Source organism: Thermothelomyces heterothallicus, assembly GCF_042370625.1.
Source record: "Thermothelomyces heterothallicus CBS 202.75 unplaced genomic scaffold P884_scaffold_11, whole genome shotgun sequence".
Lineage (NCBI taxonomy): Eukaryota > Fungi > Ascomycota > Sordariomycetes > Sordariales > Chaetomiaceae > Thermothelomyces > Thermothelomyces heterothallicus.
This window is the reverse complement of record NW_027192572.1, coordinates 549,705-577,057: the sequence shown is the minus strand read 5'-3', so window position 1 is coordinate 577,057 and position 27,353 is coordinate 549,705. Positions and strand designations below refer to the sequence as shown.

General features: G+C 56.5%; 7 protein-coding genes and 3 non-coding genes across 10 annotated transcripts; 3 read left to right on the top strand and 7 right to left on the bottom strand.

Moving 5' to 3' along the window:
* On the bottom strand, positions 1–300 carry P884DRAFT_299811 (uncharacterized protein; the record flags this gene model as incomplete). Its single annotated transcript, XM_069444711.1, has 2 exons — positions 1–71; positions 159–300. The coding sequence occupies 2 exons, from the start codon at positions 298–300 to the stop codon at positions 1–3; spliced, it is 213 nt and encodes a 70-aa protein (XP_069297593.1).
* A 9,902-nt stretch (positions 301–10,202) lies between these two features.
* Positions 10,203–11,164, bottom strand: P884DRAFT_307334 (carbohydrate esterase family 4 protein; the record flags this gene model as incomplete). The annotated part of the gene is made up of 3 exons (XM_069445129.1): positions 10,203–10,279; positions 10,384–10,751; positions 10,845–11,164. The coding sequence occupies 3 exons, from the start codon at positions 11,162–11,164 to the stop codon at positions 10,203–10,205; spliced, it is 765 nt and encodes a 254-aa protein (XP_069297592.1).
* A 948-nt stretch (positions 11,165–12,112) lies between these two features.
* Positions 12,113–12,198, top strand: P884DRAFT_t93. Its single transcript has one exon. It is a non-coding gene; the product is annotated as a tRNA-Trp (tRNA).
* Positions 12,199–12,547: 349 nt separating this feature from the next.
* On the bottom strand, positions 12,548–12,644 carry P884DRAFT_t88. The gene has a single exon. It is a non-coding gene; the product is annotated as a tRNA-Ser (tRNA).
* A 747-nt stretch (positions 12,645–13,391) lies between these two features.
* On the bottom strand, positions 13,392–14,510 carry P884DRAFT_169250 (uncharacterized protein; the record flags this gene model as incomplete). Its single annotated transcript, XM_069437298.1, has 2 exons — positions 13,392–13,453; positions 13,535–14,510. Coding segments are annotated over 2 exons (1,038 nt in total), but the record flags the coding sequence as incomplete, so codon positions are not given.
* Positions 14,511–15,160: 650 nt separating this feature from the next.
* Positions 15,161–17,430, top strand: P884DRAFT_223900 (major facilitator superfamily domain-containing protein). Its single transcript, XM_069439574.1, has 2 exons — positions 15,161–16,316; positions 16,409–17,430. The coding sequence occupies exons 1-2, from the start codon at positions 15,299–15,301 to the stop codon at positions 17,344–17,346; spliced, it is 1,956 nt and encodes a 651-aa protein (XP_069297590.1). The 5' UTR covers positions 15,161–15,298; the 3' UTR covers positions 17,347–17,430.
* A 263-nt stretch (positions 17,431–17,693) lies between these two features.
* Positions 17,694–17,780, bottom strand: P884DRAFT_t87. The gene has a single exon. It is a non-coding gene; the product is annotated as a tRNA-Tyr (tRNA).
* Positions 17,781–17,935: 155 nt separating this feature from the next.
* P884DRAFT_269789 (uncharacterized protein) lies at positions 17,936–18,645 on the top strand (the record flags this gene model as incomplete). The annotated part of the gene is made up of 3 exons (XM_069442294.1): positions 17,936–17,983; positions 18,159–18,396; positions 18,452–18,645. The coding sequence occupies 3 exons, from the start codon at positions 17,936–17,938 to the stop codon at positions 18,643–18,645; spliced, it is 480 nt and encodes a 159-aa protein (XP_069297589.1).
* Positions 18,646–19,149: 504 nt separating this feature from the next.
* P884DRAFT_200771 (SIT4 phosphatase-associated protein-domain-containing protein) lies at positions 19,150–23,472 on the bottom strand (the record flags this gene model as incomplete). The annotated part of the gene is made up of 3 exons (XM_069438317.1): positions 19,150–20,193; positions 20,600–22,732; positions 22,804–23,472. The coding sequence occupies 3 exons, from the start codon at positions 23,470–23,472 to the stop codon at positions 19,150–19,152; spliced, it is 3,846 nt and encodes a 1,281-aa protein (XP_069297588.1).
* A 1,559-nt stretch (positions 23,473–25,031) lies between these two features.
* P884DRAFT_292132 (acyl-CoA dehydrogenase/oxidase) lies at positions 25,032–26,730 on the bottom strand (the record flags this gene model as incomplete). Its single annotated transcript, XM_069444144.1, has 4 exons — positions 25,032–25,629; positions 25,702–25,810; positions 25,866–26,345; positions 26,414–26,730. 4 exons carry the CDS (start codon positions 26,728–26,730, stop codon positions 25,225–25,227), a joined length of 1,311 nt encoding a protein of 436 aa, XP_069297587.1. The 3' UTR covers positions 25,032–25,224.
* Positions 26,731–27,353: the final 623 nt, after the last annotated feature.

The following is a 27,353-nucleotide window of genomic DNA, read 5'->3' as shown; positions in this document are numbered from 1 at the left end:
TTAATAGGTCTGCTGCTTGGGGCGCTTAATCAGGTTCTCCCATGGTGGGTACTCCTTTGGCTTGCACTCGCCTGTATGTCGTCCGTCAGTTGCTGGCCATAGGGAGAGGAAGAAAGGACAAGAAAATAAGCAGCAGGCCATAGGTGGCTGTAACGTACCGCATAGCTCTTCCGCCCGATACTCGAAGTGCGTCACGTTGGGTTGACACCTCTTGTGGGTCATGGTGTAATCCCGGCACCACTTGGAGGCGATCCACCGAAAGTGGCCACAAGAGTACTCTCTTTGGGTGTAGTCGCACATGTTGGCGTTGTGTTGTTTTGTTGTTGTGGCGGTAGTGAAATGGTGATGGAGGGGAACAAGGGAGCCCACGTGTGTGATCTGGGCACGGCGTGAAGGTGGTGTTGTTGCTGAAGGGAAGAGAGGCGGGTGGTTCTTGTTAGACTCGGTCAGATATAATTGATCGATGAGATCTGCACCAGCAGATGGAGTTGTGAGGTGAGCTTGCTACTGTGTAGTATAACTACAACTAAGCAGGTCAACAGGATGGAGGTATGTGGGGATTGCTGAACAACTCGAAGGGAAGGGGAACCATGGAGGTGGGAAGGGGAGGTTTATTTAAGTGCCGGCATCATGGAGGTCCAGACACAGAGCCAAGACCGGTGTGCGGAACCCTTCTCATCAGGGAAGCTCGTCGTGAAACTCTCCGGACCGTGGTCCATGTATGTACTCCTTCTAGCAGTTTATTTACCATACCCCTACGCTAAAAAGGGAAATGCCCTGCCCGTTTCGGAGTGTGGGGGGTGGGGTGTCAACCGGGACGGGGGGTGGAAGTGGGAGCCACGAACAGGGATGGAGGGGAAGGAAAAAAAAAAAAAGGGTGTTCCAGATATCATCTTACAACCACTCCTGGTTCTCGGTGGGTAATTGCCCGGGCCTGCGACCATCCCTGCTTGTTGTAGCATGATATACTCAGAGTATGCAGTCCATACAAGTACGGAGGAGCTCTTGTTAACGACGATAAAGACTACCTGGGGTTTGTGTAGCAATGTCTCTATATACCGCTTCCTTGTGACCGTACATTGGTGTACTGTAGCGTATTGGAACGTTATATATGTCTCGATCTGTCCAACCTCGTAGTGTACCCGAGAACGGTGCCCAAGGGCACGCTTAATGATTCCGGTGTATTACCAAGCCCTCGGCCGTTCGGGTTTCAATTTTCTCGGGACAGCGAGACAGCCACCGTGTCGTTGTCTCGCTCTCTTCTGGGCACAGGTCCTAACGGGCCTGTTGCTGCTAGGCCTTTAGCGCGCCTCGTCGCCGATACCAGCCCAAAACGGAGGGTGTTTGCTTGACTGGCAAGCGGTCTTCTAGAATTGGTCTAGCGTTCGCCAAGAGTGCAACCGTACTAGTGTAATCCGTACTCATAGGCTAGCAGAATGTGCTGCATATCGCACATACACTACACTACTTGTCCTGCGTACGGAGTACTACGTAGTGCATGTACCAGTATGCACCTTATTAACGGCCCATGCAGCCAACTCTGTAAGGTGCAGAATGGGCAGAAGCGAAAGCGAAGAAAGTGCCGTGATCGCGGCCTGCCATTGCCGACTCGCCGAGCTACCGAGACGCCCCGTTAACAGCTCGAGCAAAACGGACTAAACCGACGGGTGGTGGGGCTCGGGACTTCGGGGTTAAGAAGTTCCTCCTTCCTTCCTCCTAAAAGAAAAAAAAATGAAGGATAACTAACTCATAATAGCACTTCTTACACCAGGTACATTACACAGTACGTGTAAAGCGCCTTTTCAGCTTCGTGGGCGGCACTCCGCATTGCCCAGTCCTCAATCTGGCATCGCCTGGACTCGGAGAGTAACTAGACCACCAACAGGGCCAAATCTGCGAAGTTTTGATGTGTGCCTCGTGCATGCCCTTGTTTGCCTGGTCTTGCCATGATGGCTAGAGCTGTCCGACCACACAAGGGCCCAGTTTACTAGGAGTGCCTTAGTCGTAGTACAGGCAGACCCGCTGTACCTAGAGGTCGGGCTTGCCGTCGTGCCTGGGCGTGGAATGGAAATGGAGAAATGCCGAAAAACTTACACAGTATCCGAGCTACTCCGTACACTACAGAATACGTGATAGCTCGGACATCGAGACCGCCCGAACCAAACTACGCAGTAGGATCGCCCGCTAGTGTTAGAGTCGGATATCGTTTCGGGTGGTAAATATGTGGGAGAGGCTGGCGCTAGGGGCGAAAGCACGTGTCGATCTCGGGTTGTCGGTGGCGCCTGGGGAACTGCCCGCGAGACGGAGTCGAATTCATCATATCAGCCAGCCAGCCCCCTGTTAAACAACGCGACGGGCCTTTGGAGGCTACGCCGTCGGGCCGTGCTAGTAATTGCGCCCAAACACCAAGCTGTCGTGTCGTTCCTGACCGAAATGGGCGAGATTCCGGGCTGCACGACCGTTGGTTCCGCCCCTTCAGACCCGCACCGGTGAACAAAGTGTTGCATCGACCATCCCCCGCTTGGCAGCTGTCCCTCCATTGCATACATCCCAATCCAACGCCAATCTGACTTTTGAACTTGCATCCACGCCTTTCCTCTCCGAACCACGTTTTCCAGGAATTTGTTATTTGATTTGCTGTTTCTTGCCGAGTGCCCGCGAGAAGAAAACCGTTAGTATTACTGTGTCCGGAGTAACTCCTCGGTCTGTATAATAGTACCCGAATATGGTCTGTTGGAACCATCAACCCCATGCTTTTGTTTCCCTCCACTTCGCCGGATCCTGCGGCTTCGCTGATATTTGGCGGCGGCTGCAGCGAACGGAACTTCACGTCCCTACCGAACAAAAGTCCTATCGAAGAGGGTCGCAGATGGCCAGATAAGGGCGCGAAGGCCTCATGCGTACGGTACGGAATCCACAGAAATGTGCACGGGTCGGTTGCGACTCTGGTGGGTTTTTGGCGCGCCAGATCTGCCCGCAGGTCCCATTTTGGAAGCTTCGAGCACGTGGGAGATTACCCCCGTCAAACCTTCCAGTCATTTACCCGGCGACCGAATCAGGACACATTGTACTGTTCCATTTTCGAAACAGTTTGGAAGCTTCCAAAAGCGGCTTGCAGGACCGGTGCCTGCCGGCGAATCCACCAGTCAAATAACTATCTCCGAGGGTAGATGTTTCCCAGCCGGGAATTTTCCGGCTGCAGAGGGCGCGGGACTCAGGTTTGGCCTTGACAAATCCCAAAAGGATGCTCATTGGTTTGCCGCATACTGCGTATTAAGCCTTCCGAGCCCTTTTTTTGGGGACCAAAAGAATGGTCTCGACTTTTGGGGATCGACTTGGTCCCCAGCACGGTCGTTTTCTCTTTCGGCCCGTTGCCCCTCCCCGCACCGGTTCTACAATAAACAGCAGCTCAGGTGATTGCATAACCCGTTGCAATGTGAATCTTTACTGCCTGCGCTTTGGTGTCTCGAAGGAGAGGAGTTTAACCGTTGCTAAGTGCCGAGTTAAAGCCCCTGAGATAAAGGCACGTCAGTTAAACCGAAACGTCTCGAGTACGCGTCTTTGCCGCACCAAACACCGCCCTTCGCGCTTACTTAGACAACATGCGCCGATTTCCCCAGCCTCAGCCCCAGGACAGGGTGATTAGCGATTCATCAACCAGCGAGGACCTCCTCCCTCCGCCTCACGTCGACACCCTCAGGAGTTGAACCCTAGTTGGCATGAATATCCGCCCACATGGCGGCGGGTGCACCGGGCGTCATGGGCCTTGACGACGCCCCACAGCCCTGAATCGGCCATCGCGCGACATCTCGGTACGACCGATGTTTTGAGTGACTTGTCTTGCTCACGTGCATGCGTACGGGTACCTGCCACGCCATCGTTCCTTGCTGCCTTAGGACGAACCTACTTGTAAGGAAGGGGTGACCTGCCCGGAGTACTGACTTTCGTAGCCACTAATGTTCCTGTGAATTCTGAAATTGCAGCAAATTACAAATACCCGTACACTACACTTCACCCGGTGCACAACGGGAACGAGATAGGAGGTCTGGCGGCAGGGGAGAGCCAGGGTCATCAAGGCAGACGCTCACACGATCCTCTGCGCTAACTCGGGTGGAGGAATGATCCTCTAACTTACCACGCCATTGGGATCAGCTGGGGGTGGCGCAGAACGGGCTAATCCGTACACTAGTCTAACAATTTCAAGGGGCGCATCCATGCCGCCGGGACTGGCTTCTTGTGTGCAATGCATGTAGTGTACATACTGTAGTGTAGTGTAGTTATGTACATACATAGTACACACGAGGCGAGGGTGAAGTCTTGCATAGCGACGCCAGAGCTGGACACTCAAGAGAGTAGTCAGCGATCACTCACACACCGAACCTTATAATCCACTACCAGAGAGCGTACCTAGGTAATGTCTATCTTAGATTCTGGCAAGGGACCACGGGTTCGGCAACACGCAACACGCATGTACGCTACACCAGAGTCGTAGTGTACCCACGTACCCTAGGAAGCCGAACGTGGTGTAAACTCTTCTGTAACCAGGACTCCAGGTTTGCACTGGCCAGGAAGGTTCTCATGTCATTTGCAACCCCCTGGAACCGGGGACGCCACTGGAGGGAGATGGCCAATCGCGAACAAGCGAAATGAGACATGGCGCCTGACCTCCACTACCAAGGCTATCGTCAACTCCACTACACTACAAATAGTTAACTAGACGTAACTAGTAGTATTCACATCCTGTGGCGGACCGGGCCCCACTAGGGTTCCCGGATCCACCAGGGTTGCAGCCACATCTTCCCTGCAGGGTGGACCTGGTCGGCCTCGTCCTTCTTCATCACAGAACTCCATGCGGATATACACTACGAAGATCGTTGATTTCCGCATCCATCCATCCACGCATCCATACACATGACGTACGGAGGCACATTCTGTACGCTACTGTCTACACCGCACTACACTACGCTACGCTACGCTTCACTAGTGCGCCGAGCCCGGAAGCCGCCCGCGTGGTTCCAGTTGGGCGCGGCACTTCTTGGGACTCGTTGGGCATGCGCAAGCGCTGCGTGGAATGACGGACATTCCCCTTCCTACTGATTTCCTTGCAATATCTGCCTTACGGGCATAGTTACTATGCATACACTGTCAACTTGGATCGCGTTGTTGCGTGGCCATTGCTTTACGGGCGTAGTGTCCTCTACCGCGTTGGCGGTGTTGTACGCATTTGTTGTGTATGTATGTAAAAGTACGGAGCGCACGGCAGTCAGGAACCTGGGAAAACCTCCTCCGAAGGGCCACGACAGGAGGAACAAGAACGGCCACGAAGACGACCGCCGCAGTTCCATTTCTGGCTCTCCGTCCGGACCAGTAGAAGTCGGTTCACTAGTTAGTGCCGCTGGGCGTTCCTCACCATGCTTGGACCGAACCGACCTCCAAAAAGGAACTTGTATACCACTCGACTTTGACGGCTCAAATAAGTTAAACAATCCGTGGCCCAAACTTGCAACTACTCTGTATTCCAACATTCGTCTCCCAACGGCTTGCTGATCAGGGTTCGCTAGGCGGTGATCCAGGCCCTTGGTGCCACGATAAATTTAGCGTGCTGTATTCCGTATCTTCCTTACTTGATTATTCCGTACATACACTACTGTGTAGTGTGCCTAACGAGTAGGGACGCAAGATGGATACTATAAACGTAGCAGCGCAGTTAATCGGCGACATCTCTATGGGCAGGCTCTCGTCGGTGGACTTCGTGACAACGGCCTGGCGCTCCGTCGCCCCTGCAAAAGGATTCAAGTGGCGAAGATCTCTCTCGAAAACCTGCCTATTTAGGATATTCCCACCTCCAACTCCCTTGACCCCCTTCCCCGTCTCCGACTCCCATGACCTTTCACAAAGATAATTCACAATTGCAACTGCAATACCTGTCTTCCGCAAAAGTTTGTATACGTGTTGTGGCTCTAATGCCTTGATGCTGACATCGTCCCCACCATCCCCCAATGGGAGAAAATTGCAAAAGAAGAAAATTTAGAAAGAAAATAAAAAGAAAACTCACAATAAAATAAGAAAAATGCTCCGTAATCACTCACGAGAACAGAGAAGTTCCATGAAACCGAGCCAATGGGCCGGGGCCCTCTTGGTAACTAAGCTCCACATCCTTGACCGGTAATTCCTTCGGTGGAGACAGCAAGCCCAGGAAGTCCTGGCTTTTCTAACTTACATGCAGCATTGATTCCTGCATTTTATATGCTGTTATAACTATCATAGTACTGTAGTGCACAGCGCTTTAAAGTACAGAGTAGCCGAGTGGTCTTTGTTGCCTCTCCCTTGTGAGAGTGACAATGGGAGGGAATGGAAGACAAGGCTCCGTCAGTACGAAGATCAACTGATGTGAGTTTGTGATTGAGACACTAGGTACCGATTCACTAAGTATTATCTTCCTCCTAAGGTACAGGTACCTTAGCCTGCGGTTTTTTAAAGGAACACACCCCCCACTGGCGGTGGACCACCAACCGACCACAGTCGTTTGCGGATATCCCCTGGTACCCATGGCCAGGACCCCTGGCCCGCCTACCACGACCCAGCTTAGCACGTGCCCTTGGGGAGCAGTCTGGACACTGGGACTTCTTCTCGTACCACCTTCGATTTGGCCACCCCACATCAGCCCTCTCCACCTGTATATGTGGGGCCCTCAACGAGCAAGGACACTTCCTCACATGCCCGGTCACCTGGGAGCTGGCCCCAAGGGGTCCGAAATCCCCACGATCGCCCAAGGACCGCTGGATCCTAGCTGCCTCCCACTTCGAAGCGATCAAACAACTCAGGGCCCGCGGGGTCACCAGAGCATGGCACGGCCCAGCCGGGGTGGAGTTTTCATACACTCCGATACCTTCCCGAGCCCCCTCGGTAGCCTCATCCTCTTCGGACCTACCGATTTCAATCCCGGACAAGCTCCCAGTGGAACTGCCCCATCGAATGTCCCAACGGACTCACCCCACACAAGATGGGGAAGAGTTCCAAGGGACCTACCCTCTGCAAGACGGTGAAGTGTCCCAAGAGGCCTACCCTACACAAGATGGGAAGGTGCCCCAAAGGACCTACCCTACACGAAATGCGGAAGTGCCCCGAAGGACTCACCCCAGCCCCACATCAGATGGGGCAGCATCTCTGGAAATGGTGGATTCCCAAAATACACCAGGAGACACCCTCCGGAGCGGAGGGGACCCAGAAGACATCCTCGACCTCACGCCAGGACCACTTTCCCCACCCCCCCCGATAGGAGGGTATCCAGAAGACATCCTCGACCTCACGCCAAGACCACTTTCCCCACCCTCCCCGATAGGAGGACACCTTGAAGGCGTCTATGACTTAGCACCAGAGCCGCTCTACCACGAACCCGGGAGGGCCCCTCATCCTCCCTCGGTAAGATGCCCGTGGTGCGAAGAAGGACGCCCCGCGGATGAACGATGGCTTTAGGCCCCCAGCTGGAGGGTTTCCAGCACTAGTGAATTGCCGGAGTTTTTAATGAGGCCTCGAGGAGCCCCCAAGTAAGGGACTATCCCATGGCCAACACCATAGATAGGAACTACGCAAGGGCCCCACGGTTCTGGAGGCACTCTTTTCTCTTGCACTTTGCTGCCCACTTCCTCTGCCGCCGACGCGAGGACGTCTCATAGCCGACCAGATTGGCTTTTAGGTAGACGCTAAATATATCCATCCATCCACCCCCCACTGGCGGCTGGGGGCCATTACCAAGTCCAATGTTAGCCTTGCGCTGAAAGCGGTTCCCAGTTATCCGTGTACACTAGCTTACGGCGCGAACGAAAGATTTACTGTATACAGAGCATGTCCCGATAAGGTTTATTGGCAGGTCTGCTGTTGCAATGGAAATGACCGGGACCAGCAGCTGGTAACTGCTGGGGGGGGGGCCGAGATGTGATACTCCGCATCCCTCGTTTTGGTAGCCGGTTCCCGCCGGTCAGGTCTTGCCCGGTTAAACTTGCCAAACTTGTCTTCCGAATTGACTTGGGTGCTCCCAGGGTACACTACGGGAGTGGACGAATCATTCAGGAAAGTTCGCATCGAACGAAGATGGCGACGACGAGGGGTAAAAGGCGGCCTCTGCTCTCGGGCGCCCCGACAATTGGCTCTCTTACTCCCGCCCCCCCACCTTTCGACCCGCCCGGTACTACACTAGGGTCATTCCCATGCGCAACGAGTTATCCCCGGAGAACTGCCGACCGGCGCATCGTCGTCGTCTGGCGACGCAAAGCTGAGCCTTCACCGGTCTCTCTAACGCCAGGGTGCTGCATTGATGGCGCCAGCGTTTCTGGCAAAGGGCATTCATCAGCTCGACCAGTCGCTCGCCTTTTTCCGTGTGATGTACGGATTAATCCGTACGGCACACGCACTACTTTAGCTCCGGAAGGCCGCTGCCCAGTTGTTTGAGCCCGACCCTTGCACGGCCAAAGACCAAGTTTCCACACCCACCCTCGTCGCCCAGTCCGAAGCCCTTGTCTGAAGTTTAGACGAGAGTTAGCCGCTTACGAAGGTTCACGGCAATTGTTTCGGGGATTTGTTTTCATGGATCTCTAAAAAGGCTAAGAGAAGCGAGCAATTGCCACGGCGGTTACGGCGTGACCAACTGAAGGGAACCCGAGGTGGGCGGCCAAGACCCTGCGAACGAGAGAACCAGAAGGCAGCTCGGTCGAACGGGATATAATCAGAAGGTTCAACAAATGAAGGAAACGCGAACGAGAGAAGGGAAGAATTGAGTGAGAAGGATGAACAAGGTACACTTGGGTCACTTAGAACTGCGTACATTAATTATTTCAACTGCCTCTTCAATGGAAAAACTAGATTTGAAAGGGTGAAAGTTTGGTAGACCAAGCAAGAGACTAAAAACACAAGTGGTCAACTCGAGATACAGGGGAGAGAGAGTAATGGGGTACCCAAATATTCTTACCAGTTTCAGTATACCTTTACACTTACCAGAGCAAGGGGTACGATTTGAATATATAAACAGCGTAGGCCAGGTAATTATAGAGAGGTGGTTGACCTCGAAATTGATAACCAAGCATTGCATTAAAAGTTGACTCTCGTTTCTTTGTTGCTATCCTCGGAGCTTTTCTCAAATCTTCTACCACATAATTAATACGAGCAGTGACCTCACTTGCTCAAAGAACTAGCTGATGATATCCACGAAAGTTGGCGTAGCTACTCCGTAGCTCAGGCTGTGTCTGCAAGAGCTCAAGTCTTGGGTGAACAGCACTCGGCAGTCAAAGAAAGACAATTTGAGAGACGAATAAATAACCAAGAATAAATAAATTAGGATAGATAATATTGAATCATATGAAGAGAAGCATGGTATAATTATAGCAAAAAGAAAAAAGGTTAGAATGTTACCATCGTTCATTCTTTGCCTGGGGATATAATCTACCTAATTACCTTCTTAATTATAACGAACTACATTGAGATGCCTGCCCTGGATGGTCTAGATGGCTCAATACTGGCCTCCATTAGCAAGCATGGGAAAACTCAGCTTGTATACCGTGAGTGGTTTGTTCATTCTGAAGGTGGCGCGGCTTGAAGACCAATTGGTCTCGTCAGTGCAGGCGTTGCAGTTTGCTCGCAGACCTCTGTGCAACATCATATTCGGGTCAATCGGGAGGCTTTGAAAGGCATGGACCGCAGCCTTCTAAGATTGTTCGAGAAAAAAAGAGACAAGGAATTATCTCCTCCCCCCAGAGTTCGGGATGTCTGTCTTGGAAGCCATTCTCCGGGCCAAGTGACATCTTGAGGCGAGTTGTCAGGGAGGAAGGGGAATGAATGTCTTTTCCCCACAACTGGATCATTCGTCAGAAACAAGGTATGTACAGATGCGAACTCTATGCTACATCGGGCCCGGCCGTGTTGTGAAGCCCAACAAGTGATATTCAACCGCCCGCGAAGGCTCTCCCTTTTGTCCACCTCACCAGGAGTTGGCCATCAACCTGGCTTATACAAACATGAACCGGAGCATCCTCTGTTGACATTGTGGACATTGGGTACATTGGAGCTTGAATGAATGTTGCTTGATTGCTATATGAATCGGACCTACTATGCTTATCAAGTAATATGCACTAGGACTGGCGGGGAACCGTGCCTGTGGCCTACGAATTCCCGGATCGGCGCAGGGCGGATTCTTTGGACGCACCACCTGTCTAATAGCAGCTGTTCTGGCCATTAGGCTCAAAGTTGCCGGCCTGGTACGCGCCGTCGGGGTCGCCCAAGCACTCGGCTGCAACGAGAAGAAGATTAAAAACGGCTCGTCAGCGTGTCTTGGAAATCCTCGCGTGCTGCGCTGGTTGGGGATTTGGAAAGGGAGTTAAACAGGAAACTCACCGACAGTGACGAGCTTCAGGTTGTTCTGCTTGGCCCAGTTGATCAGCCAGGGGGTGAGAACGTTGACGGTGGAGTCGTAGGTCTCGTGCATGAGGGGGATGTGGCCGTTGCCGCCGGCGCCGGCCTGCAGGAAGGCCTGCTCGCTCTGCTGGGGCGAATAGTGGTTCCAGTCGCCCGTGTCGATGTCGTTGGTGATGACCTTGTAGTCCAAGGACCTCAGCACCGGCAGGACCTGGCCGCCCGTCTCGAGATGGGGCGGGCGCACGTACGCCGGCTTCTTGCCGATCAGGTTGACGAAGGCGTCCTCGAGCTTGGTGATCTCCTGCCGGATCTGCGCCTCGCCCAAGCTGGCCCAGTGGGGGTGGGTCCTGATGTGTCTGTGTGAGCATTATTACAATGGAAAAAGAGAAAAGAGAAAAAGACATGATAGAGAGAAAGAGAGGGCTGTCGGTTTCGCTCACCATGTGTGAGAGGCGATCTGGTGGCCCGAGGCAAAGGCCTTCCTGACCGCGTTAGCCTGGTTGTAGATGCAGCCGTAGAGCGTCCCGGTCCAGAAGAAGGTGGCCTTGGCGCCGGCGGCGTCGAGGATGTCCACCAGCCGCGACGTGTACTGGTACGGGCCGTCGTCGTAGGCAAGGGCGAGCACTCCGGGGGTGCTGCACTTCTGGATGACCACGCCGGGGGCTGGGGCCCGCTTTACGAACTCGATCGGGTTCGGCGCCGGCGCGGCGATGGCGCTGGAGGCCAGCGCAAGGCCAGCGAGGACAGTGTCGGCGAGCATGTTGCTGTCGTGGTGGCTATGTGGCCGACTCCGACTTGACTTTGTGGGTGGTGGACCGGAGTATGCTTGGAAGGGCTGAACAAGACCGACGCACGCAAGCTTTGGTGGGAACGTCCCGTCGATCCCCTTAGGTCGCTCCCGATATATATATATATGATATATATAAATATATGTTCCAAAGGCACTCTCGCCTGTTGAAACCTATCCTTGTACATCGAGGGCAAAGAGGAGCCCGGAACCAACCGCCCTCTCCATCTTCATCTAATTAGGTACTTCTCCGTGTCAAGTGGGGGAAATGAAGTTGTAGCCCGGGGAAAAGGAGCGGAGGCAATCGTCGCCCGCCCCGTTTCAGGAGCCGCGCGTATCGTACATACACTACCTTCCAGGTTCCCCCCTACGGCATGCGGGCGCAACGACCTGGGGTATCAGCCGAGAGCCAGCTCCCGGGTTGCGGGTGGGTAATATCGATGCTCGATGCCCGGCATTTAGCCGCAGGAACCGACACTAAACGATGCAGCAGACAGCAATTTAATACCCTTCACTTGATAGTTGACAGCAGAAGATGCTTCTCAGGCAGCTGACGCTCTTGCGGGGTATCAATTCAGTTAGATACAAGTGAGGGGCACAATCAGAGCAATTTTGTAGTGAGCTCTCAAACAACGAAGCGACGAGCAAGATGATAACATTTGGGATGAATATCTCGCAAGATCAACCCTCAACCCCAGGCGGAGTCTTGTATTGAACCGACTCATGGTCATGAATGAGTGGAGATTGGTTACATGTGCTCCTCGACCAATTGTGATGGCAACAACAAGAGCTTTATTAGAGAGCTTATAGAGCGCAATGGTACGCGAGATAACGGCCATATGACTCGATGAATGAGTCGAGGTGGGTTGTAGTCCGTATATTCTCCCGAACCGTCCCCACTGGCAACAACAAGAGCTTAGAGGGCTTGTGGCGCAACGGTAGCGCGTTCGACTCCAGCTACCATTGATGCTATCGAAAGGTTATCCGTTCAAATCGGGTCAGGCTCAAAGCTCCTCTCTTTTTATGTTTCTCACATTTAACGACGCTTCTTTTTCGTTTCTTTCGAATCATGGCCCGTCCTCTTCCTCTTGTCGGCAATGTTTCTAACCTTTTTACGCTAAGGTTGTGTCGGTTGCTCCTTCCACTCTTTCTTACATTCTGTAACGGAGACGGCGAAAGCGCCGATTGACATGATTCAGTTGCTAGAGCTCGGACGCATGTATAGTACATACGTGGAACGTCATGGCTTATCATGCAGAACGGAATGCGCTGCGTTGTGTCAAAAACGTCGAGTTCTGCATCCCTTTACATTCAGCGCAGGGGGGGAATGGCAGCAGGGGAAAAAAGAGAGACGAGCGACAACTACAAGATTCGAACTTGTGAGGGCGAACCCAACAGATATCTCGAATGTGGAGATTCAAGTCTGTCGCCTTAACCACTCGGCCAAGTTGTCACGTCAAGAAAAACTGCCCGGTTCTCGCCCTCAAAAGGCTGTGCAGCAGGCGCGCCCCACTCCGCTACAGAACATTACCAATGCCACAACTCTTTCTTTCTAAACTAGCCATGAATACTCCAAACTCATCAAAAAAAAAAAAAAAAAAAAAAAAAAAAAAAAAAAAAAAAAAAAAAAAAAAAAAAAAAAAGGATTGGCATGCTCTTTGGTTGTCCATGAACAAATCGCGAAACGCATCTACCAGGGCTCTCTGCTGTTCTGAACCTCGCAGCTCAGTCTTAGCCCACACCTCTGCGGTTAACCCAGCCCGTCCTCTACCGCCAGCCCCTCCAAGGCAGCCAACAAGACCTTGGCACACCGACCCCGATACTCGGCCGCGAGCGCCTGGTTCCGGTTCGCCGGCGGCGGCAGTCCTCCTTCCCCTCCTTCGCCGTCCTGCCCCTCCCCATCCTCCTCAACCCCTTCCACCTCCATCAGCCTACCGTAGTCGTACTGCACCTTGCCCGCCAGCATGCCCCTGACCTTGTCCACGAGCTCCCTGAGCTCCTCCGGGACAACAACAACGCCGCCGCCGCCGCCCCACCGACGCAGCGCTTCCTTCTCGCCGGGCGCGGCCAGCGCCGCGGCCAGGTCATCCACCAGGGCGGGCTCGAAGTGCGCGAAGCAGGGGAGCGACGCCAGGCGGCTGGCGGACGAGGTGGAGGAGGAGGAGGAGGAGGAGGAGGAGGAGGACAGGCGCGCCCGGCCGGCGAGCGAGCTGGGGTGCGCCATGGGCCGGAGCGAGATCAGGAAGCTCTGCGGCGGGGGCTCTCCACCACCGCCACCACCGCCACCACCGCCGCCTTCCCTTTGCCTTTCCTCCTCCTCCTCCTCCTCCTCCTCCTCCGCACGTTCCTGCTGGTGCTGGGGCTGCTGCCGGGCCCGCTTGCGGACGTGCACGTAGTCGTTGTGCAGGGAAGGCGTCTCGGGCAGGATGAAGCCGTAGGCGAGGAGCAGCTCGCTGTTGGTCTTGAGGCCGTAGTTATTGTAGACCTGGGCGCCGGGCTGGTAAGGGTCGTGGCAGATGAGCTGGCAGGTGTCCGGGATGCTGGTGGTGTCCCAGGTGTAGCGAGCGGTCGGGGAGTGGTTGGCAATGTCGAGCAGGGGCTGCAGGACGGAGAAGTCGTCGAGCTGGACGCCCTGCGGGAGGAGGGCGGCAACGCGCCGTTTGGTGGCGTCGGAGAGGACGAGGGATGGGCGGAAGCTGCGGCTGGTGAAGATGCAAAAGGCCCATTTGTACAGCAGCTGGGTGTATGCCGGCAGGTCGGGGAAGTCTTCCTCCTTCAGCAGCTTGCGCGCCTGCTTGAACTCGCGCTTGACGTTCTCCTGGATCTCGTGGACGGCCACGTGGGCGTTGGTGCCCTCCAGGTAGGCGATGTCATGGTCGGGCCAGAAGGGCGGCAGGGCCCAGGCGGCGACCTGCTCGGGAGGTGGGAGGGTGGCGATGTAGGGCCACCAGAAGGAATCCTTCCCCTTGAGGTACTCTTTGACCAGGAAGAAGCGGCCGAGAACGTGGGGCGGGACGGACCGGGTGAAGCGGGGGGGGAACGCGCCGGTCGAGGTCTTTTGGTCCGACCGAGCCGACCGAGCCGAGGGGTCCAGGGGCCCGTCGACAAGGGCGTTCAGATACGACAGCGTGATTCGGGCCGGACAGCTGACTGCGGCGAAGCCCGGTTGCAGGCCCTCGGTCGCCGACGGGCTGACGCGGAGCGAGTATTTGCTGACGGGGTCGAGGTAGATCTCGACCGACGGATGCAGCCGGGCTCCGTGCTGCTCTGCCCACTCGACGAGCGCGCCGAAGCGGCATGTGTCGTGTTGGTTCATCATAATTCATAATTTGCTCTCTCGGATTTGCTGTGCCGGGAATCCGGGAATAACACGTCAGCCCTAGCACTGGAGAACGGGGGCAAATCGAAGCCTTGGTAGTTATTTCCGGAGCCCCGCTGCCAGGCAAATTTGCTCTGTTTCTCCTCCCCCCACCTTCTCGAATCGATTAATTGGTCAGCGCCTCAACTCTGCGAAATCGTCTCATGCCCTGTGGTTGTAACTAGTTATGGTTCGATGCCAATTGCTGCGTGCCCCGGAAGGAAGAACTTCCACTTCATCTCCCGAGTTATCCGGAGAACTGCCCGCAATGGATCTGCGCAACTGCCAAAGGTGGGCCCCCGGCTTGGCGATACCGGTCCGATTCTTGGCTCGGGCCCTGCACTACGGTGTAGTTTGTCACTGCGGTCGCTGTCGCTTGGCATTTTCTTTCTGTTCGTCTCACACAGCACGGTCGACTCTGCGATTCCAATCTAATTGAACAGAAACCGGATAGCATTGTGATTTGCACCGTATTTTGCGCTTTGTTTCTCGATTTCTTTTGTTTCGTCTTTTTTTTTTTCCTCGACTTGCAGGCTCCAAGTTGCCGCGGGTCCTCCCGACCTAAGAGATGACGTCGTCAGCCATCGGCCCTACACTAACGCAATGCGCCGAAGCAGGCCATCCTTCTCCACACCCTGCTTCTCGGATAAGAAGGCAGCCATGCCTCGACTAGACGCCACCCAGGGTCCCCTAATAAGGGGGCCATTGGCCGTACGAGTACGGAGTAACATGCCCTGCCGAATTGAAACATGGCAGGTCCGATCCCCGACGACTTGGACCGAGAGCGGTTCGAGGGCAGCTCGTCCCAAGCGCGAACTGAGACCGATCCGGCGCGCGAATTGGGCCTCGCTTCAACCAAGGAAGGCAATGGCCATCGCAGCAGCAAGGACGACGCTCCCGGCTCCAAGTCGGACAACAACACCGATACCGACGCCGACGCAGACACCGATGACGACACGGACGCCGACAGCGACTACGACTATGACGGCCACCGCCCGACGCCTCTCGACATGCGCCTCTCGCGCGCCCGTTCCGCCAGCACCGTGACCACCGTGGCCAGCCACAACACCGCTGCCGGCCGGCGCGCGAGCACCCTGACGGGAGCGAGCATCGCCAACGCCAACGCCAACGCCAGCGCCAGCAGCAGCAACAACAACAACAACAATAACAACAACACCCTGACCCGCCGCACCACCAACCTCCTCTCCCGCATCCGCTCCCGGCCCGCCGTCCCCGCCTTCACCCACCCGCTCTCGCACATCCCGACCGGCCCGGAGCTCCTCGTCGACTTTGACGGGCCCGAGGACCCCTACAAGCCGCTCAACTGGCCGCTGCACAAGAAGGTGGTGACCACGCTCCTGTACGGGCTCGTCACCATGTCGGCCACCTGGGCCTCGTCGTGCTACAGCGCGGGCACGGCCCAGGTCGCCGCCGCCTTCGGCGTGTCCTCGCAGGTCGCCGTGCTCGGCACCTCGCTGTTCCTCGTCGGCTTCGGCATCGGGCCCCTGCTGTGGGCGCCCCTGAGCGAGGTCTACGGCCGCCGCCTGGCCGTCTTCGCCCCCATGTTCGTCGCCGCCTGCTTCAGCTTCGCCAGCGCCGCCAGCAAGGACTTCCAGACCCTCATGCTCACCCGCTTCTGGGGCGCCTTCTTCGCCAGCGCCCCCGTCACCAACACCGGCGGCGTCCTCGGCGATCTCTACGGCCCCGCCCAGCGCGGCATCGCCATGGCCGGCTACGCCATGGCCGTCGTCGCCGGTCCGGCCCTGGGTAACGCTTCCCATCTCTTTTCCTCCCTCTCTCTCTTCCCCCCCCCCCTTTTTTTTTTTTCGCTTCCTTGTTTGCTGACAAGAGGAACGAAGGCCCCATCGTGTCGGCCGCCTTGGTCGCGCAGCCCGGGCTGGGGTGGCGCTGGACCGAGTACCTGGCCGGCATCATCCAAGCCGCCATCCTGCTGGTGGCCGTCATCTTCATCGACGAGTCGTACCCGCCCAAGCTGCTCGTCTACAAGGCCCGCCGGCTGCGCATCGAGACGGGCAACTGGGCGCTGCACGCCAGGTTCGAGGAGTGGGACGTCAGCGTCGCCGAGCTCGCCCGCAAGTTCCTGGTCCGCCCCATCCAGCTGCTCCGCACCCCGATCTGCTTCCTCGTCGCCCTCTACGCCAGCTTCTGCTACGGCATCCTCTACATGCAGCTCGGCTCCATCCCCATCGTCTTTGGCGAGGTCCGCCGCTGGTCCCACCTCGTCGCCACCCTGCCCTTCCTGTGCATCTTCATCGGCGCCGTCTTGGGCTGCGCCATCAACGTCTACAACCAGCTGCTCTACAACAAGGCCTACCACGCGGCCGGGAGCAGGGCCGTCCCGGAGCGTCGCCTGCCGCCCATGATGCTCGGCTCGGTCCTCTTCGCCGGCGGCCAGTTCCTGACCGGCTGGACCTCGGATCCCGACATCCACTGGATCGTCCCCTGTATCGGCTTGGTGATGCTCGGCACCGGCTTCTTCACCATCTTCCAGGCTGCTCTGAACTACCTGGTCGACACCTTCACCAAGTATGCCGCCTCCGCCGTGGCCGCCAACACTTTTTTGAGGTCGTGCTTCGCCTGCGCCTTTCCGCTAGTTGTCGGGCCGCTGTTCCACAACCTGGGCGTCGGCCCGGGGTCGTCGATACCGGCCGGTTTCTCGGTTCTCCTAATACCCGTGCCCTTTGTGTTCTTCATCTATGGCAGGAGGATCCGCGCCCGGTCGAAGTGGTCCCGACCGTCGGTTCATGACGGGGACAAACCGAAAAGAGAAATGTAGCGATTGATAGATTATCGATACCCAGGGGGTTGACCTACGCAGTATCAGCAAATCCTTCAATCTGAACTTTTAAATGATCTGCTCAGAACTTGATGATGAGGCAATTTTTTTTTTTTTTTTTTTTTCCCTCTTGATCCCTAAAATGAGCCTCTCTCACGAGCGGGGCATTACCTGTTTTGCTCGCCGTGGAGACCAGCAGATTGGGACCAGATCGACATTTCCAACATTCCACTTCCGCGTCTGTCGCACAAACGAGTCGTGGAATCTCATTTTAGGCCCTATGGTTTGCTGGTTAAGATGCTCTTGAGTCCATGAAAGAACAAAAAAAGGAGGTGCAAAAGTTTGAGTCCCCTCGACCGGAATCGAGCCGGTGACCTTTCGGTTCAATAAATTCCTTTACAGCCGAACGTGATAGCCAACTACACCACAAGGGGATGATTTGCTTTGCTCGCTAGGGTCATAGCGCAAGCCTATCAGAGACCGTTGGCCAGCCCGCAGAACACGATCCAAGACATTGACTGCTGTTCCATTTGGTTCCAAAAAAAAAAAAAAAAAAAAAAAAAAGAACATGAACATGGTAGCTCCAAAAATGCCCATCCAACTCTACAAACAAAAATGTGATGGCCGCAGCTGTTATGTATGAAGAATTGCGGACCAGTGCATGCGCGCTCCCGATGTGCTTCTGCATGGAATAACATCAACCCCTCCCTTCCCTCTCCCCCCTCCTCTCCTCCCTCTCCTCTCCTCTCCCTCTTCTGCTTTTTGCCTCTCTATAGTTACAATCGTTACACTCGCCACACCACCCCCTTCAGCCACCTCGCCAACTCGGCCCTGTAGGCTTCCGTCCTGAGCTCGGCGTCCTTGACGGCCTCGGTCCCGCCCATCAGGGCCCTCATGCGCGGGTTGTCGAACCCGTGCATCACATCCGGCACGAGCAGCCACTTGACACCACCCGACGGCCGCCACGCCGCCGCCGCCGCCGTCTCCAGAGCCAGCAGAAGAATAAAAAGGAGGAGGAGGAGGAGGAGGAGGAGGAGGAGGAGGAGGGTCGTAATTACGCCGTCTCCTCAAACGCGAACCGCTCGTCCTCCCTCCCGGGCAGCAGGCCGATCAGGTCGCCGCGGAGGCGGCGCGGTTACCGCCGCGGAGGTCGCGCGGCAGCCGGCAGGCGATGCGCCAGCTCTCGTGCGCGAGCATGTCGAGCTCGGCGGCGACGACGCCCCCGAAGGCGGGCAGGGCCGTCCGGACCCCGGTAGTAGAGCGGGCTCGGCAGCGGGTCGCGCAGGGTCTTGGCCGTAGGGGATGTAAGCTCCGGTCGAACGCCGGCTTGCACGGCCGGTTCCGCAGCTTCTCGCGCGGCGGGCGGGCAGCTCAGGTCCAGGCAGCCGTAGACCGTGATGGCCGCGCGCGGCGCCAGGGGATGGGCGCGGACCGCGGGGAGCGCTGTCGGTTGACATGGCACTAAGTAGTCAGGTGTGTCTGGGGTGGTTGAGAACGAAGAATGCATCAATCGCGCCAGTTCAGACCGTAATTCGAGCGAGCCGACATACAAGGCTCGGGCGAAAAAAAAAAAAAAAAAAAAAAAAAAAAAAAAAAAAAAAAAAAAAAAACACGCACCAAAACGTCAACGTAGACTATAAGTAAAATCGCGACAGACCCTTCATCGATATAGATCCCTCTATATAATAAACTGACCCTGATTAGCCATCACTCATTTCACGTGCCACGCGTACCAAATCGTGCCACCAGTGCTCTCTTTGTCCGTACGGCTCCCCCGCCTCACTGCGCAGCAGCAGTCCATTTCTACTGGACCCCAGCACCGCGGTGCACAATCATTTCCTCCCCGACATCTACCTCATCCTCGTCCGGGTCCTCGATGCTGGTTCGCCTGGTAGCCTCTACAGCCCGATCGATCTTCTTCCCGTCTTCGCCAATCACGGCCTCCTTCTCCTCCTCCTCCTCCGCCAACTCCACCGGCTCCTCCGTAATGCCGCCCCCGTTCCCCTGCGCGCTCCCCGCGGGCGCGCTGGCGTTCGACTCTTGACTCTTTGTCGTCACCGTCGCCGCCTCCTCTCCCTCCTTTTTCTCTCGCGAGAATGGCCAGAGACTGCTGAAGGGGCTGATGCCACTGCTCTTTATCGTCGACGCGGTGGGATGGACTGCCGTGGGTTTGTGGAGGATGCTTTTCCGGAAGGGATCGATGCCCGACACGGTGCTGCTTGTGGTTCGCTCCTCAACTTCGGGCATTGCGAAGTCACCAAACTCCTCATCCTCAATGTAGTCATCGTCCGCCAGCCGTCGCCCGCTCTCCTCGTCGCTGCTGTCATCGTCCCTCCCATCCCCAAAACGTTCAATCTCCATGTCTTGAGCATCGCCTTCGTCGCGGCTTCCTGATCGCCTGCGCCTGCCACGGGAGCCACGGACCACATCCCGCCACCAGGAGCCGCGATGCCAGGTCGAGTTGCCCGTGCCCAGGCCCAGGCTCTCCTCGCCTTCTACCGTTTCGGGCTCGCCATCGCTGCTTCCGCTGCCAGAATTGTCATCATCATCATCCTCGTAATCAGCGAAGGGGTTTCGCAGGCGTTCGCTGGCAGACGTATTGGGCATCCTGAAGACCCCGGAACCCGTGGCATCGTCTGCGGTGGGGGGAGAGCTGCCTTCTTGGCCCCCGTTAGATGCGGCAGCAGCAGCAGCATTCTTCTTATTCATGGCTAACCGGGCGGCAAGCTGAAGGCGCGCCCGTGAAGGGGGGATATTGAGGGGTGGGGGCGGAGGTGGAGGAGGTGGAATGGATGGTGGATCCATGGAATTGTGGTTGGCGTTGAGGGGATCGGTGTAAGCCCGAAACTGTGTAATCCGTCATTAGCTATTGAGGAGCCCAAAATCGGCGGTAGCATCGAGGGTGCTCAAAATATGCGCAAAGTTCACAACAGAATTGTGTTGAGGACAGCATTGCCGACAAGTCTCGACTACGAGAGCTTTTGCCGGTTGACCTCAATACCTGGCACCGAAGCGAGACATCGGTCCTGGGAGAAATGAGGAGAACTCTGGCCAGTCTCCGCCCAGAATACGGAGTTGGACCACTCTCGGCATCCGGAAGGGGATCGTAGCCTGGTGGTGCATCTATGGCGCTGCGCGGTTCCATATCCCACTGGGCAGAGCGCCTTTGTCATGGCCAGGCCGTGGCCCGCTCAGGTCCGGGAGGAAAGCATAGCTAGAAAGAGGACTTTCAAAGAATAGTATTGTTACATACCTCATTGTTGACATCTTCCTCGGTGTCCTGTTCCTCATCATCGTCTTCGTCACTCGAGCTGCCGAAGCCGCTCATCAGGGTTCCAGAGCTGATGGAGAATGGGCCCATTCCACCGCCGCCGGCGCCCTCAGCAACGTCCGAGCCTCCGTTGAGTCCAGCGTCAGCGAGAGCACTCGACGCCCCGCCGCCGAGTCCGATAGAGCTCAGACCGGAGAAACCGCCGCCCATCAGGCCCTGCCCGCCGGCACGGTTCATGGCCACCTCGGGGCGGACGCCGCCCAGGATGGCGTTATCACGCTCACGGGTCTCGGCGAGAGCGCCCTCGACGTAATTGACCCACTCTGGCGCCATCACCTTCTCGAGCACCACTTCGCTAAGAAGTTCGGGCGGGTGGCGTTCGGTAAATTTAACAACCTCCTCCGCAATGAGCGTCAGATGGCCCATGTATCCCATGCGTGTCTTGCTCTCAGCCTGGGACTTTTCGCTAGCGAGTTGGCCCTTGATGATTTGATTGGTAATGTCGGCAGCCTCGAACAAACTAATGGCGAGTGTGGGGTTGTAGCCCCTATCCATAGGCCCGTTGAACACCTGCTGGACAATGTCATACACCACGTTGTGGAGGAAGTTGTTCCACGGGTACCGAAAGAAGAAGCTCAGAATAGTAGGAACGACACGGTACTCGACGAACTGCATCTTCAGAAAGTCCCCAACAACCGGCTTGGGCTGGGCGGGCGCGCTAGGGGCGGGCTCCGCAGCATCACCCGTGGCGACAGAACTATCACCACCCGGCTGAGCGGGCTGCGGGGCCAAACTATCCTCGATCTTTGCTTGATCGAGTCTCGGATCTTGCTCTGGGCTAGCGGTCACGGTTGTGCCGCTTGCCCCTTCAGCCGACGATGATGGTTCGCCTGAGATTGATTGGCTGTTCTCTCTCGAGAACAAGGGCGCAGGAATGTCCTCTGGGCGAGGTTGTATCTCTCCGTGGGCTGTAGAATCAGCCTCAACTGGCGCTGCCGACCCGATTTTGTTGTCGGCGTTTTCCCCTTCCGATACAGGCGGCGTACTACCCGTCTTAACAGTCTGCTCTGGCTCCTGTGTACCAAGGTCTTGAGCACGCTCTGGCGTCTCTTCGGATTGAGACTGTGGGCCCTCCACTGCTGAGCCGGTAGCAGGGATGTCCGTCATTGCTTCATCACGTCCCGGTGTCTCTACTCCCTCTTTGCTGGGCGGGTGAGGCGTAACCGCCGGATCATGCGCGCCCGGGTTAGGAGACGTTAGGGGCTCGTCCACAAATTCCTCATCGTCCCTATCGACCAGGGGAGCAGGTGGCTGCGCGGGCGCGTCGGGAAGCTCCACAACGCCGTGCGTATTGTCTTCGTCTGCGGCATGTGACACCTCCTCAAAGCCGTCGTCTTCCACAGTGGCGTTCATGACCTCCAGTTTCCGGCCTTGTTCAGGAGCCGAGGACTGTGAAACTCGCATGGAAAGATCTTCGGCAGGGGCAGGTTCGCGATTGCTCACCGGCAGCAGCTGGCCTTCGGCTCGAAGTCGATGCCGTTGTGCGTCGCGAGCGGCAATCAACTCTTCGGCGCCCTGCTCGTTGAGCAGCATCATGTTGCTGCAATGCAAGAGCTCCGCCATGAGCTCACACGTCTTGAAGCGGTCAAACCCCAGCGGCTCAATCTTGTTGCCAAAAGTAGAGGAAAGGTGCTGATTCTGGGCCGGCGCATTGAGGATTAGGTTCATGAAATCGGGAACGTGCTCGGCAAACAGGCGGAGGAGCGTGCCCAGATAGATCGGGTCCCGACTCGACGGGGGAGCATTGATATCCACGCCTTCGGGGTCGTAGTCTGAGTTATTCTTCCTGATGACCTCAATGACGATGCCAACGCCGCAAGTTAGGGGGTTTCCGCCGCCCAGCATGTACTTAATAAGCTGCTCGACGCACGGCTTCGAGACCAGCTGCCGGGTGAGCTCATTTGGGCCAATGCATGCCTGCTCGTTTTGCGACGCATTGGCGGAGACGGTGATGATAGCCTTAATGAAGTCGGCAGCAGAAGTTTGCGTGGCCCAACTATGCTCCGGGCTGAGAAAGGATACGAGAGCCGACATGACATTCTGGGTGTAAAGCCACTGTGCAAAGAGAAGAACGGAGATGACTTGTTAGTCCTGGCACACCACGACAGTAGAGGGCTAACGCGTACCTCAACGATGCCCTGGCCGCTCTCGGTACGTTCCAGGCTGATGATCTTGAGCAAGAGGTCCATGATCATGGGACACTCCACGTGTCGCAAGATGTCCTGCACCGCGCCATCCATAGACTTGAGTAGGTCCAACATTTCCTCCGTTTTCTTGTCAAACAGCGATTCGTTGACCTTTGTGAAATAGCTGGCTTGAAGGGGGTCGAGCGGGGCGTCGCGCTTCAAAAATTGCCAGAAATCACGGAGAAGCGGCTTGCTCTCCATGAGCGCATCATACATTGACCAAGTGTCCGAGGACAAGATCTCGGTGGAGACGAGGGCGTAGCGATTTCGCTTCTTTTCCCTATCCTCCCGGCTGGTGTCGTCGGCTCTCGAAGAACCTTCGGAGGCGGTGGACGCTCGCAAGGCGTTCTTGGCCTTTTCGTCGCCGTCTTCGTCCTCCTCCTCATCGTCGGGCGAGGCGACCGGTTCGAGCTTAGGTGCGACGACGTATCTCAACAACTTCTCGAGCACTTGAGGATCCCGGAGGTATTCCACGAGGCGTGCATTGTGCTGTTTCAGCTCCTGCACCAGGTCGCTCTCGTCAAGGAGCTCCTCGAGTTCGAAGTTGTCCCGCTCAAGAATCGTGTCGATGGTGGAGACATTGGCGTAACCGCCAAATCTCCAGAACATGTTGGGCGACGCTCGATGGTTCTATGTGACGGCACCGGAGAGTGGGCGCTGACGATAGGGTGCGATGGTGGGGTTCCGGGGGAATTCGCGCGTGCCCGGCAATCGCATACGAGGGTTGAATTGTTGGTGGGAACGGACGGGGGCGGCTTGCGCGGCGTTACCAGGCGAAGACCAGGAGCGGACCGGTCGCGAAGACGTTGAATGTACGTGATCCGGCGACGATGCAGAAGCTGAAAATTGGTCCGTTGAGACGGACGGGTATCTCAATGTCTAGGGATCTGGCGGGGTCGAAATGATTAGCGAGTGACTTTGGTGGGGAGGTGAAAGTGGGGGTGATGCCGCTTGATGCCAACACGATGTGGGAGATGTGTAAAGCGAAGAAGTACGACAGCAGTCGAACCCAGAGTGAAAGGGCCAGAGGGCTTGCGATGGGGAAGGTGTTGACTCGACGTTGAAGGTTTGGATCAACGACCGGGGGAGGGAGAGATCTGCGATGTTTCGGCGGGACGACCGACCGACCGTCTACGAACCGGCGATCGGAGAAGGGGCAACGTACAACAGAAACCTAGGTCGAATGCAAATAATGCTAAAATTACAAGACGACCGAAGAGAGTTGAGGAGCAGGAACAAAAGGGACGTCTATTGTCGGTAGTGCCGCAGCCCGGCAGGGGGGAATGAGGGCGCGACGGCAGTTGCTTCGTCGCAGACGCTGTAGTTGAGAAGCCTCATGTAATGGAGAAATGAGGTTGGTTGCGTTGATTGCGGATTGCGAGCTCGCCGTCGAGCCCTCGTGCCCCTCTGGGGGTGGCAGGCGCCCAGGGCGCCTGTTCATTAACCAACCCCACTGTGCGCGGTCGATGATTGGCCTGCCTGAAGAACCCGGGCTGAGTTCAGGCGCCCGGACCAGCTTTCACTCGGCAGGCTTTCCGTTCGGTCTCCGATTTTGGGGTTTGGGGGGGGTGCGCTGGTAACAGGGCGATGAAACTTGACGATGAGGATCAGGCTGCAACATCCCTCGGTTGCACAGCGAGAGTGCAAGCGAGCCATGAGAAACCGGTTGTTCAACCGAAACAGAACTACACATGCCTGCAGTGGGCGGACCCTGCGCACATTGGAACCCTGACAGCATCGCGCAAATGTCCCTGACGACTTTCTGATTGCACGCCAAGATGCTAGCTACACGGACCCCCGCAAAATCTAACGTTGGATTCCAGACCTCTGGGCAGTGCCCGCTTGGCGTAACCCGAGATGAGGGCGACAACTGCAAGGCCGCTGAAACAAAGAGGGGAGTGACGTTTCATAAAGGTTAGCTTGCCAAGCTTGCTGATCGCCTCCGGCGCGACCCGTGCTGGCCACGTTTTACGCAGTAACTACGTTGTTATCGGAAAACTCACGTGGTGGCCGCCATTTAACCTGGTTCGCTTCACGGTTTCAGACTAGTTATTTGCTGTGGATTCCGGAAATGAGCCAGCCTTCAGGGTTGGGTACCTCATACTACCTACACTACAGATAGTTAGTGCGGTCCAAGCTTCTGCATTGTTGCTTCGACCTTTTACGGCTAATTTTTCCTTTTCTTTTTCTTCTTTCCCTTGTCTTTTGTCGTCGGGTCAATCAATGCATGGCTGACAAAGCCGGCGATGCAAAGAAGGGAAATTCGAGCAGACATAACTAATTGGATATGTGAGAGATTCGGTACGAAAGACGCTTCGCGCCGGCCGATAATCCACTCGTTCGCTTCGCATCTTTCTCCCTCTACGTATACCACGTCGGCTCCGGCACCTGGTCCAGCAAGAAGTACCTCCCCAGCTCGCGGTTCTTGTACGCCACCGGGTCGTGCAGTGTGTGCGTGCGGATGTCGCGCCAGAACCGGTCGAGCCCGACCTTGCTCGCCGTCGCCCGCGCGCCTGTCACCTCGAAGACGCCCGACGTCACCCGCAGGCCCGTGTCGGTCGCCACCACCTTGATGCTGGCCACCCACTCGGCCCAGTCGCCCCGCTCCCGGGCCGTCAGTGCCGCCCGGTTGTTCCCGTACGTGGCAAAAATCCTGTCGGCCTCCTCGCCGGCCTTGTCAGCGAGTGCCTCAGCCGCGCGCAGGTGCGCGAAGAAGTTGCCGTAGGTGGAGAGGATGTAGAACTCGTCGGTCGCAGCGGATTTGTTCTGCAGGGGGGTTAGAGTTGGGTACGTGTCTGTTGAGGCCGGTGGAGGGGAAGAGGGACGTAGCCGACTTACCTCGCCGCCATACGGCCATGGCCGAGTGTGGCGGACGGTGTACTGCTTGGCAAACTCCAGCGCGCCAATGGCTATGCCGAGGTAGAAGTTGCTAAAGACGAGCTGGATGCTATGCGCGTGTCAGCAGATGCGCCTATCGTCGTGTCCGACTCCGCAGGACATACCTAGGCAGCAGCAGTGACGGGAAGGAAATCCCTAGCACTGCCGGATCGGGCTTCTTGGTCGCTGGATCCCACCCGAGAGCATCTGCCCACGGTGCGGACACATTCTCGATCTTGGCGGCACCCGACTCGGTCAGGCGCAGTCCGATATTGTCCCAGTTGTAGCTGAAGGTGATGCCCGCCTGGGCCGTCGGGACAATGGCGAAGATGTGTTCCTCTGGGGGGCGTCCCTCCACGGCGCCCTCGAGAACGATCAGGTCAGAGACGGCGGCGCCCGTGGTGAAGTTCTTGAAGCCGTTGTACGTGATCTTCTCGTCGTCATAGGTGATCTTGAGGTCACTGTCGCGCGGGTTGACGGCGCCGCCGACGTAGTAGTTGTTCTCGATGATGAGTTTCTGCAGCCGGTCCGCCTGCTCATCGTTGCCGACCACATTGGCGGTGCGCGACCAGAGAAGGTGGTAGCCCAAGAGCATCCCTATAGATCTGCGGAAGGGTTAATTAGTCCACACCATCGACATTATCGGTCCGTTAAGGTCAAGGTACGTCCATACCCATCTCCCTTGGCAACCTCGCGGATCGCCTTGTATGCCACGCTCCATGACTGCTCGCCACCCCCGTACTTCTTGGGGCCGAGAATCCGCAGCAGGCCGGAATGCTTAAGGAGGGCCACTTCTGCCCTGGGCGATTTGTTGGCCTTCTCACGCGCGGCTGCATCCACAGCCAGCACGGTGGCTACGTCCCGCGCGCGCTGGAGCCAACCCTCAACGTCGGTGGGATACGTCGACCATTTCGATTCGTATTCCTGGTAGACCGCGGGGTCCGTACTTGCGGGAGCCTTGCTATGCACCGGCACCTCAGTGGTCGCCATGGATAAAGGTAAAAATAAAAGACTTTACGTCTGCCTGGACCTTGGAGACTCGGAGCACTGCGATGCGCGGGGTCGCTTCCAGGGGCTGAACTCTAGGGACGCGGCGATGGATGTTTGTGCGAAAGAATGTTGTCCCAATGCTGTCCGTACTCTCCACAATGGGGTCACCCGGCGAGCCTTTGAGGCGACCATTGATTTTATCTTTCTCCTTTGCTCCTCATCATGTCCTCAGTATCTAGTGCATTGCGCACTAAACTACTGAGATTTCATCATCAGGATCGCCGACCACAATGAGGGCCTGGTATTACCGGAACCTACCATGAGTATCCAATCTCCGTCGAGTGTATCGAGTACCTTGGGGGGGCTAATTGCGGGTTCCGAGACTTGGTTGCTGTCTGATCGCTAGCTTCCCCGCTCATCCAGGCCCAGCTCCTTCAGCTCGACGCGATTCATCGTGTGCGCGAACCCCACTGCCATTTGTTGGCGGATTAGGCTTGCATCGTCACGCAAGTCGCGGTAATAATGACTGAATAGCGTATTGCTCTTGGAATTGCGTAAACAGTCTCCGCCGTACGAGAATGAGGGGTGAAAGCTGAGGGATGGTCGGCGATGTACGGAATAGC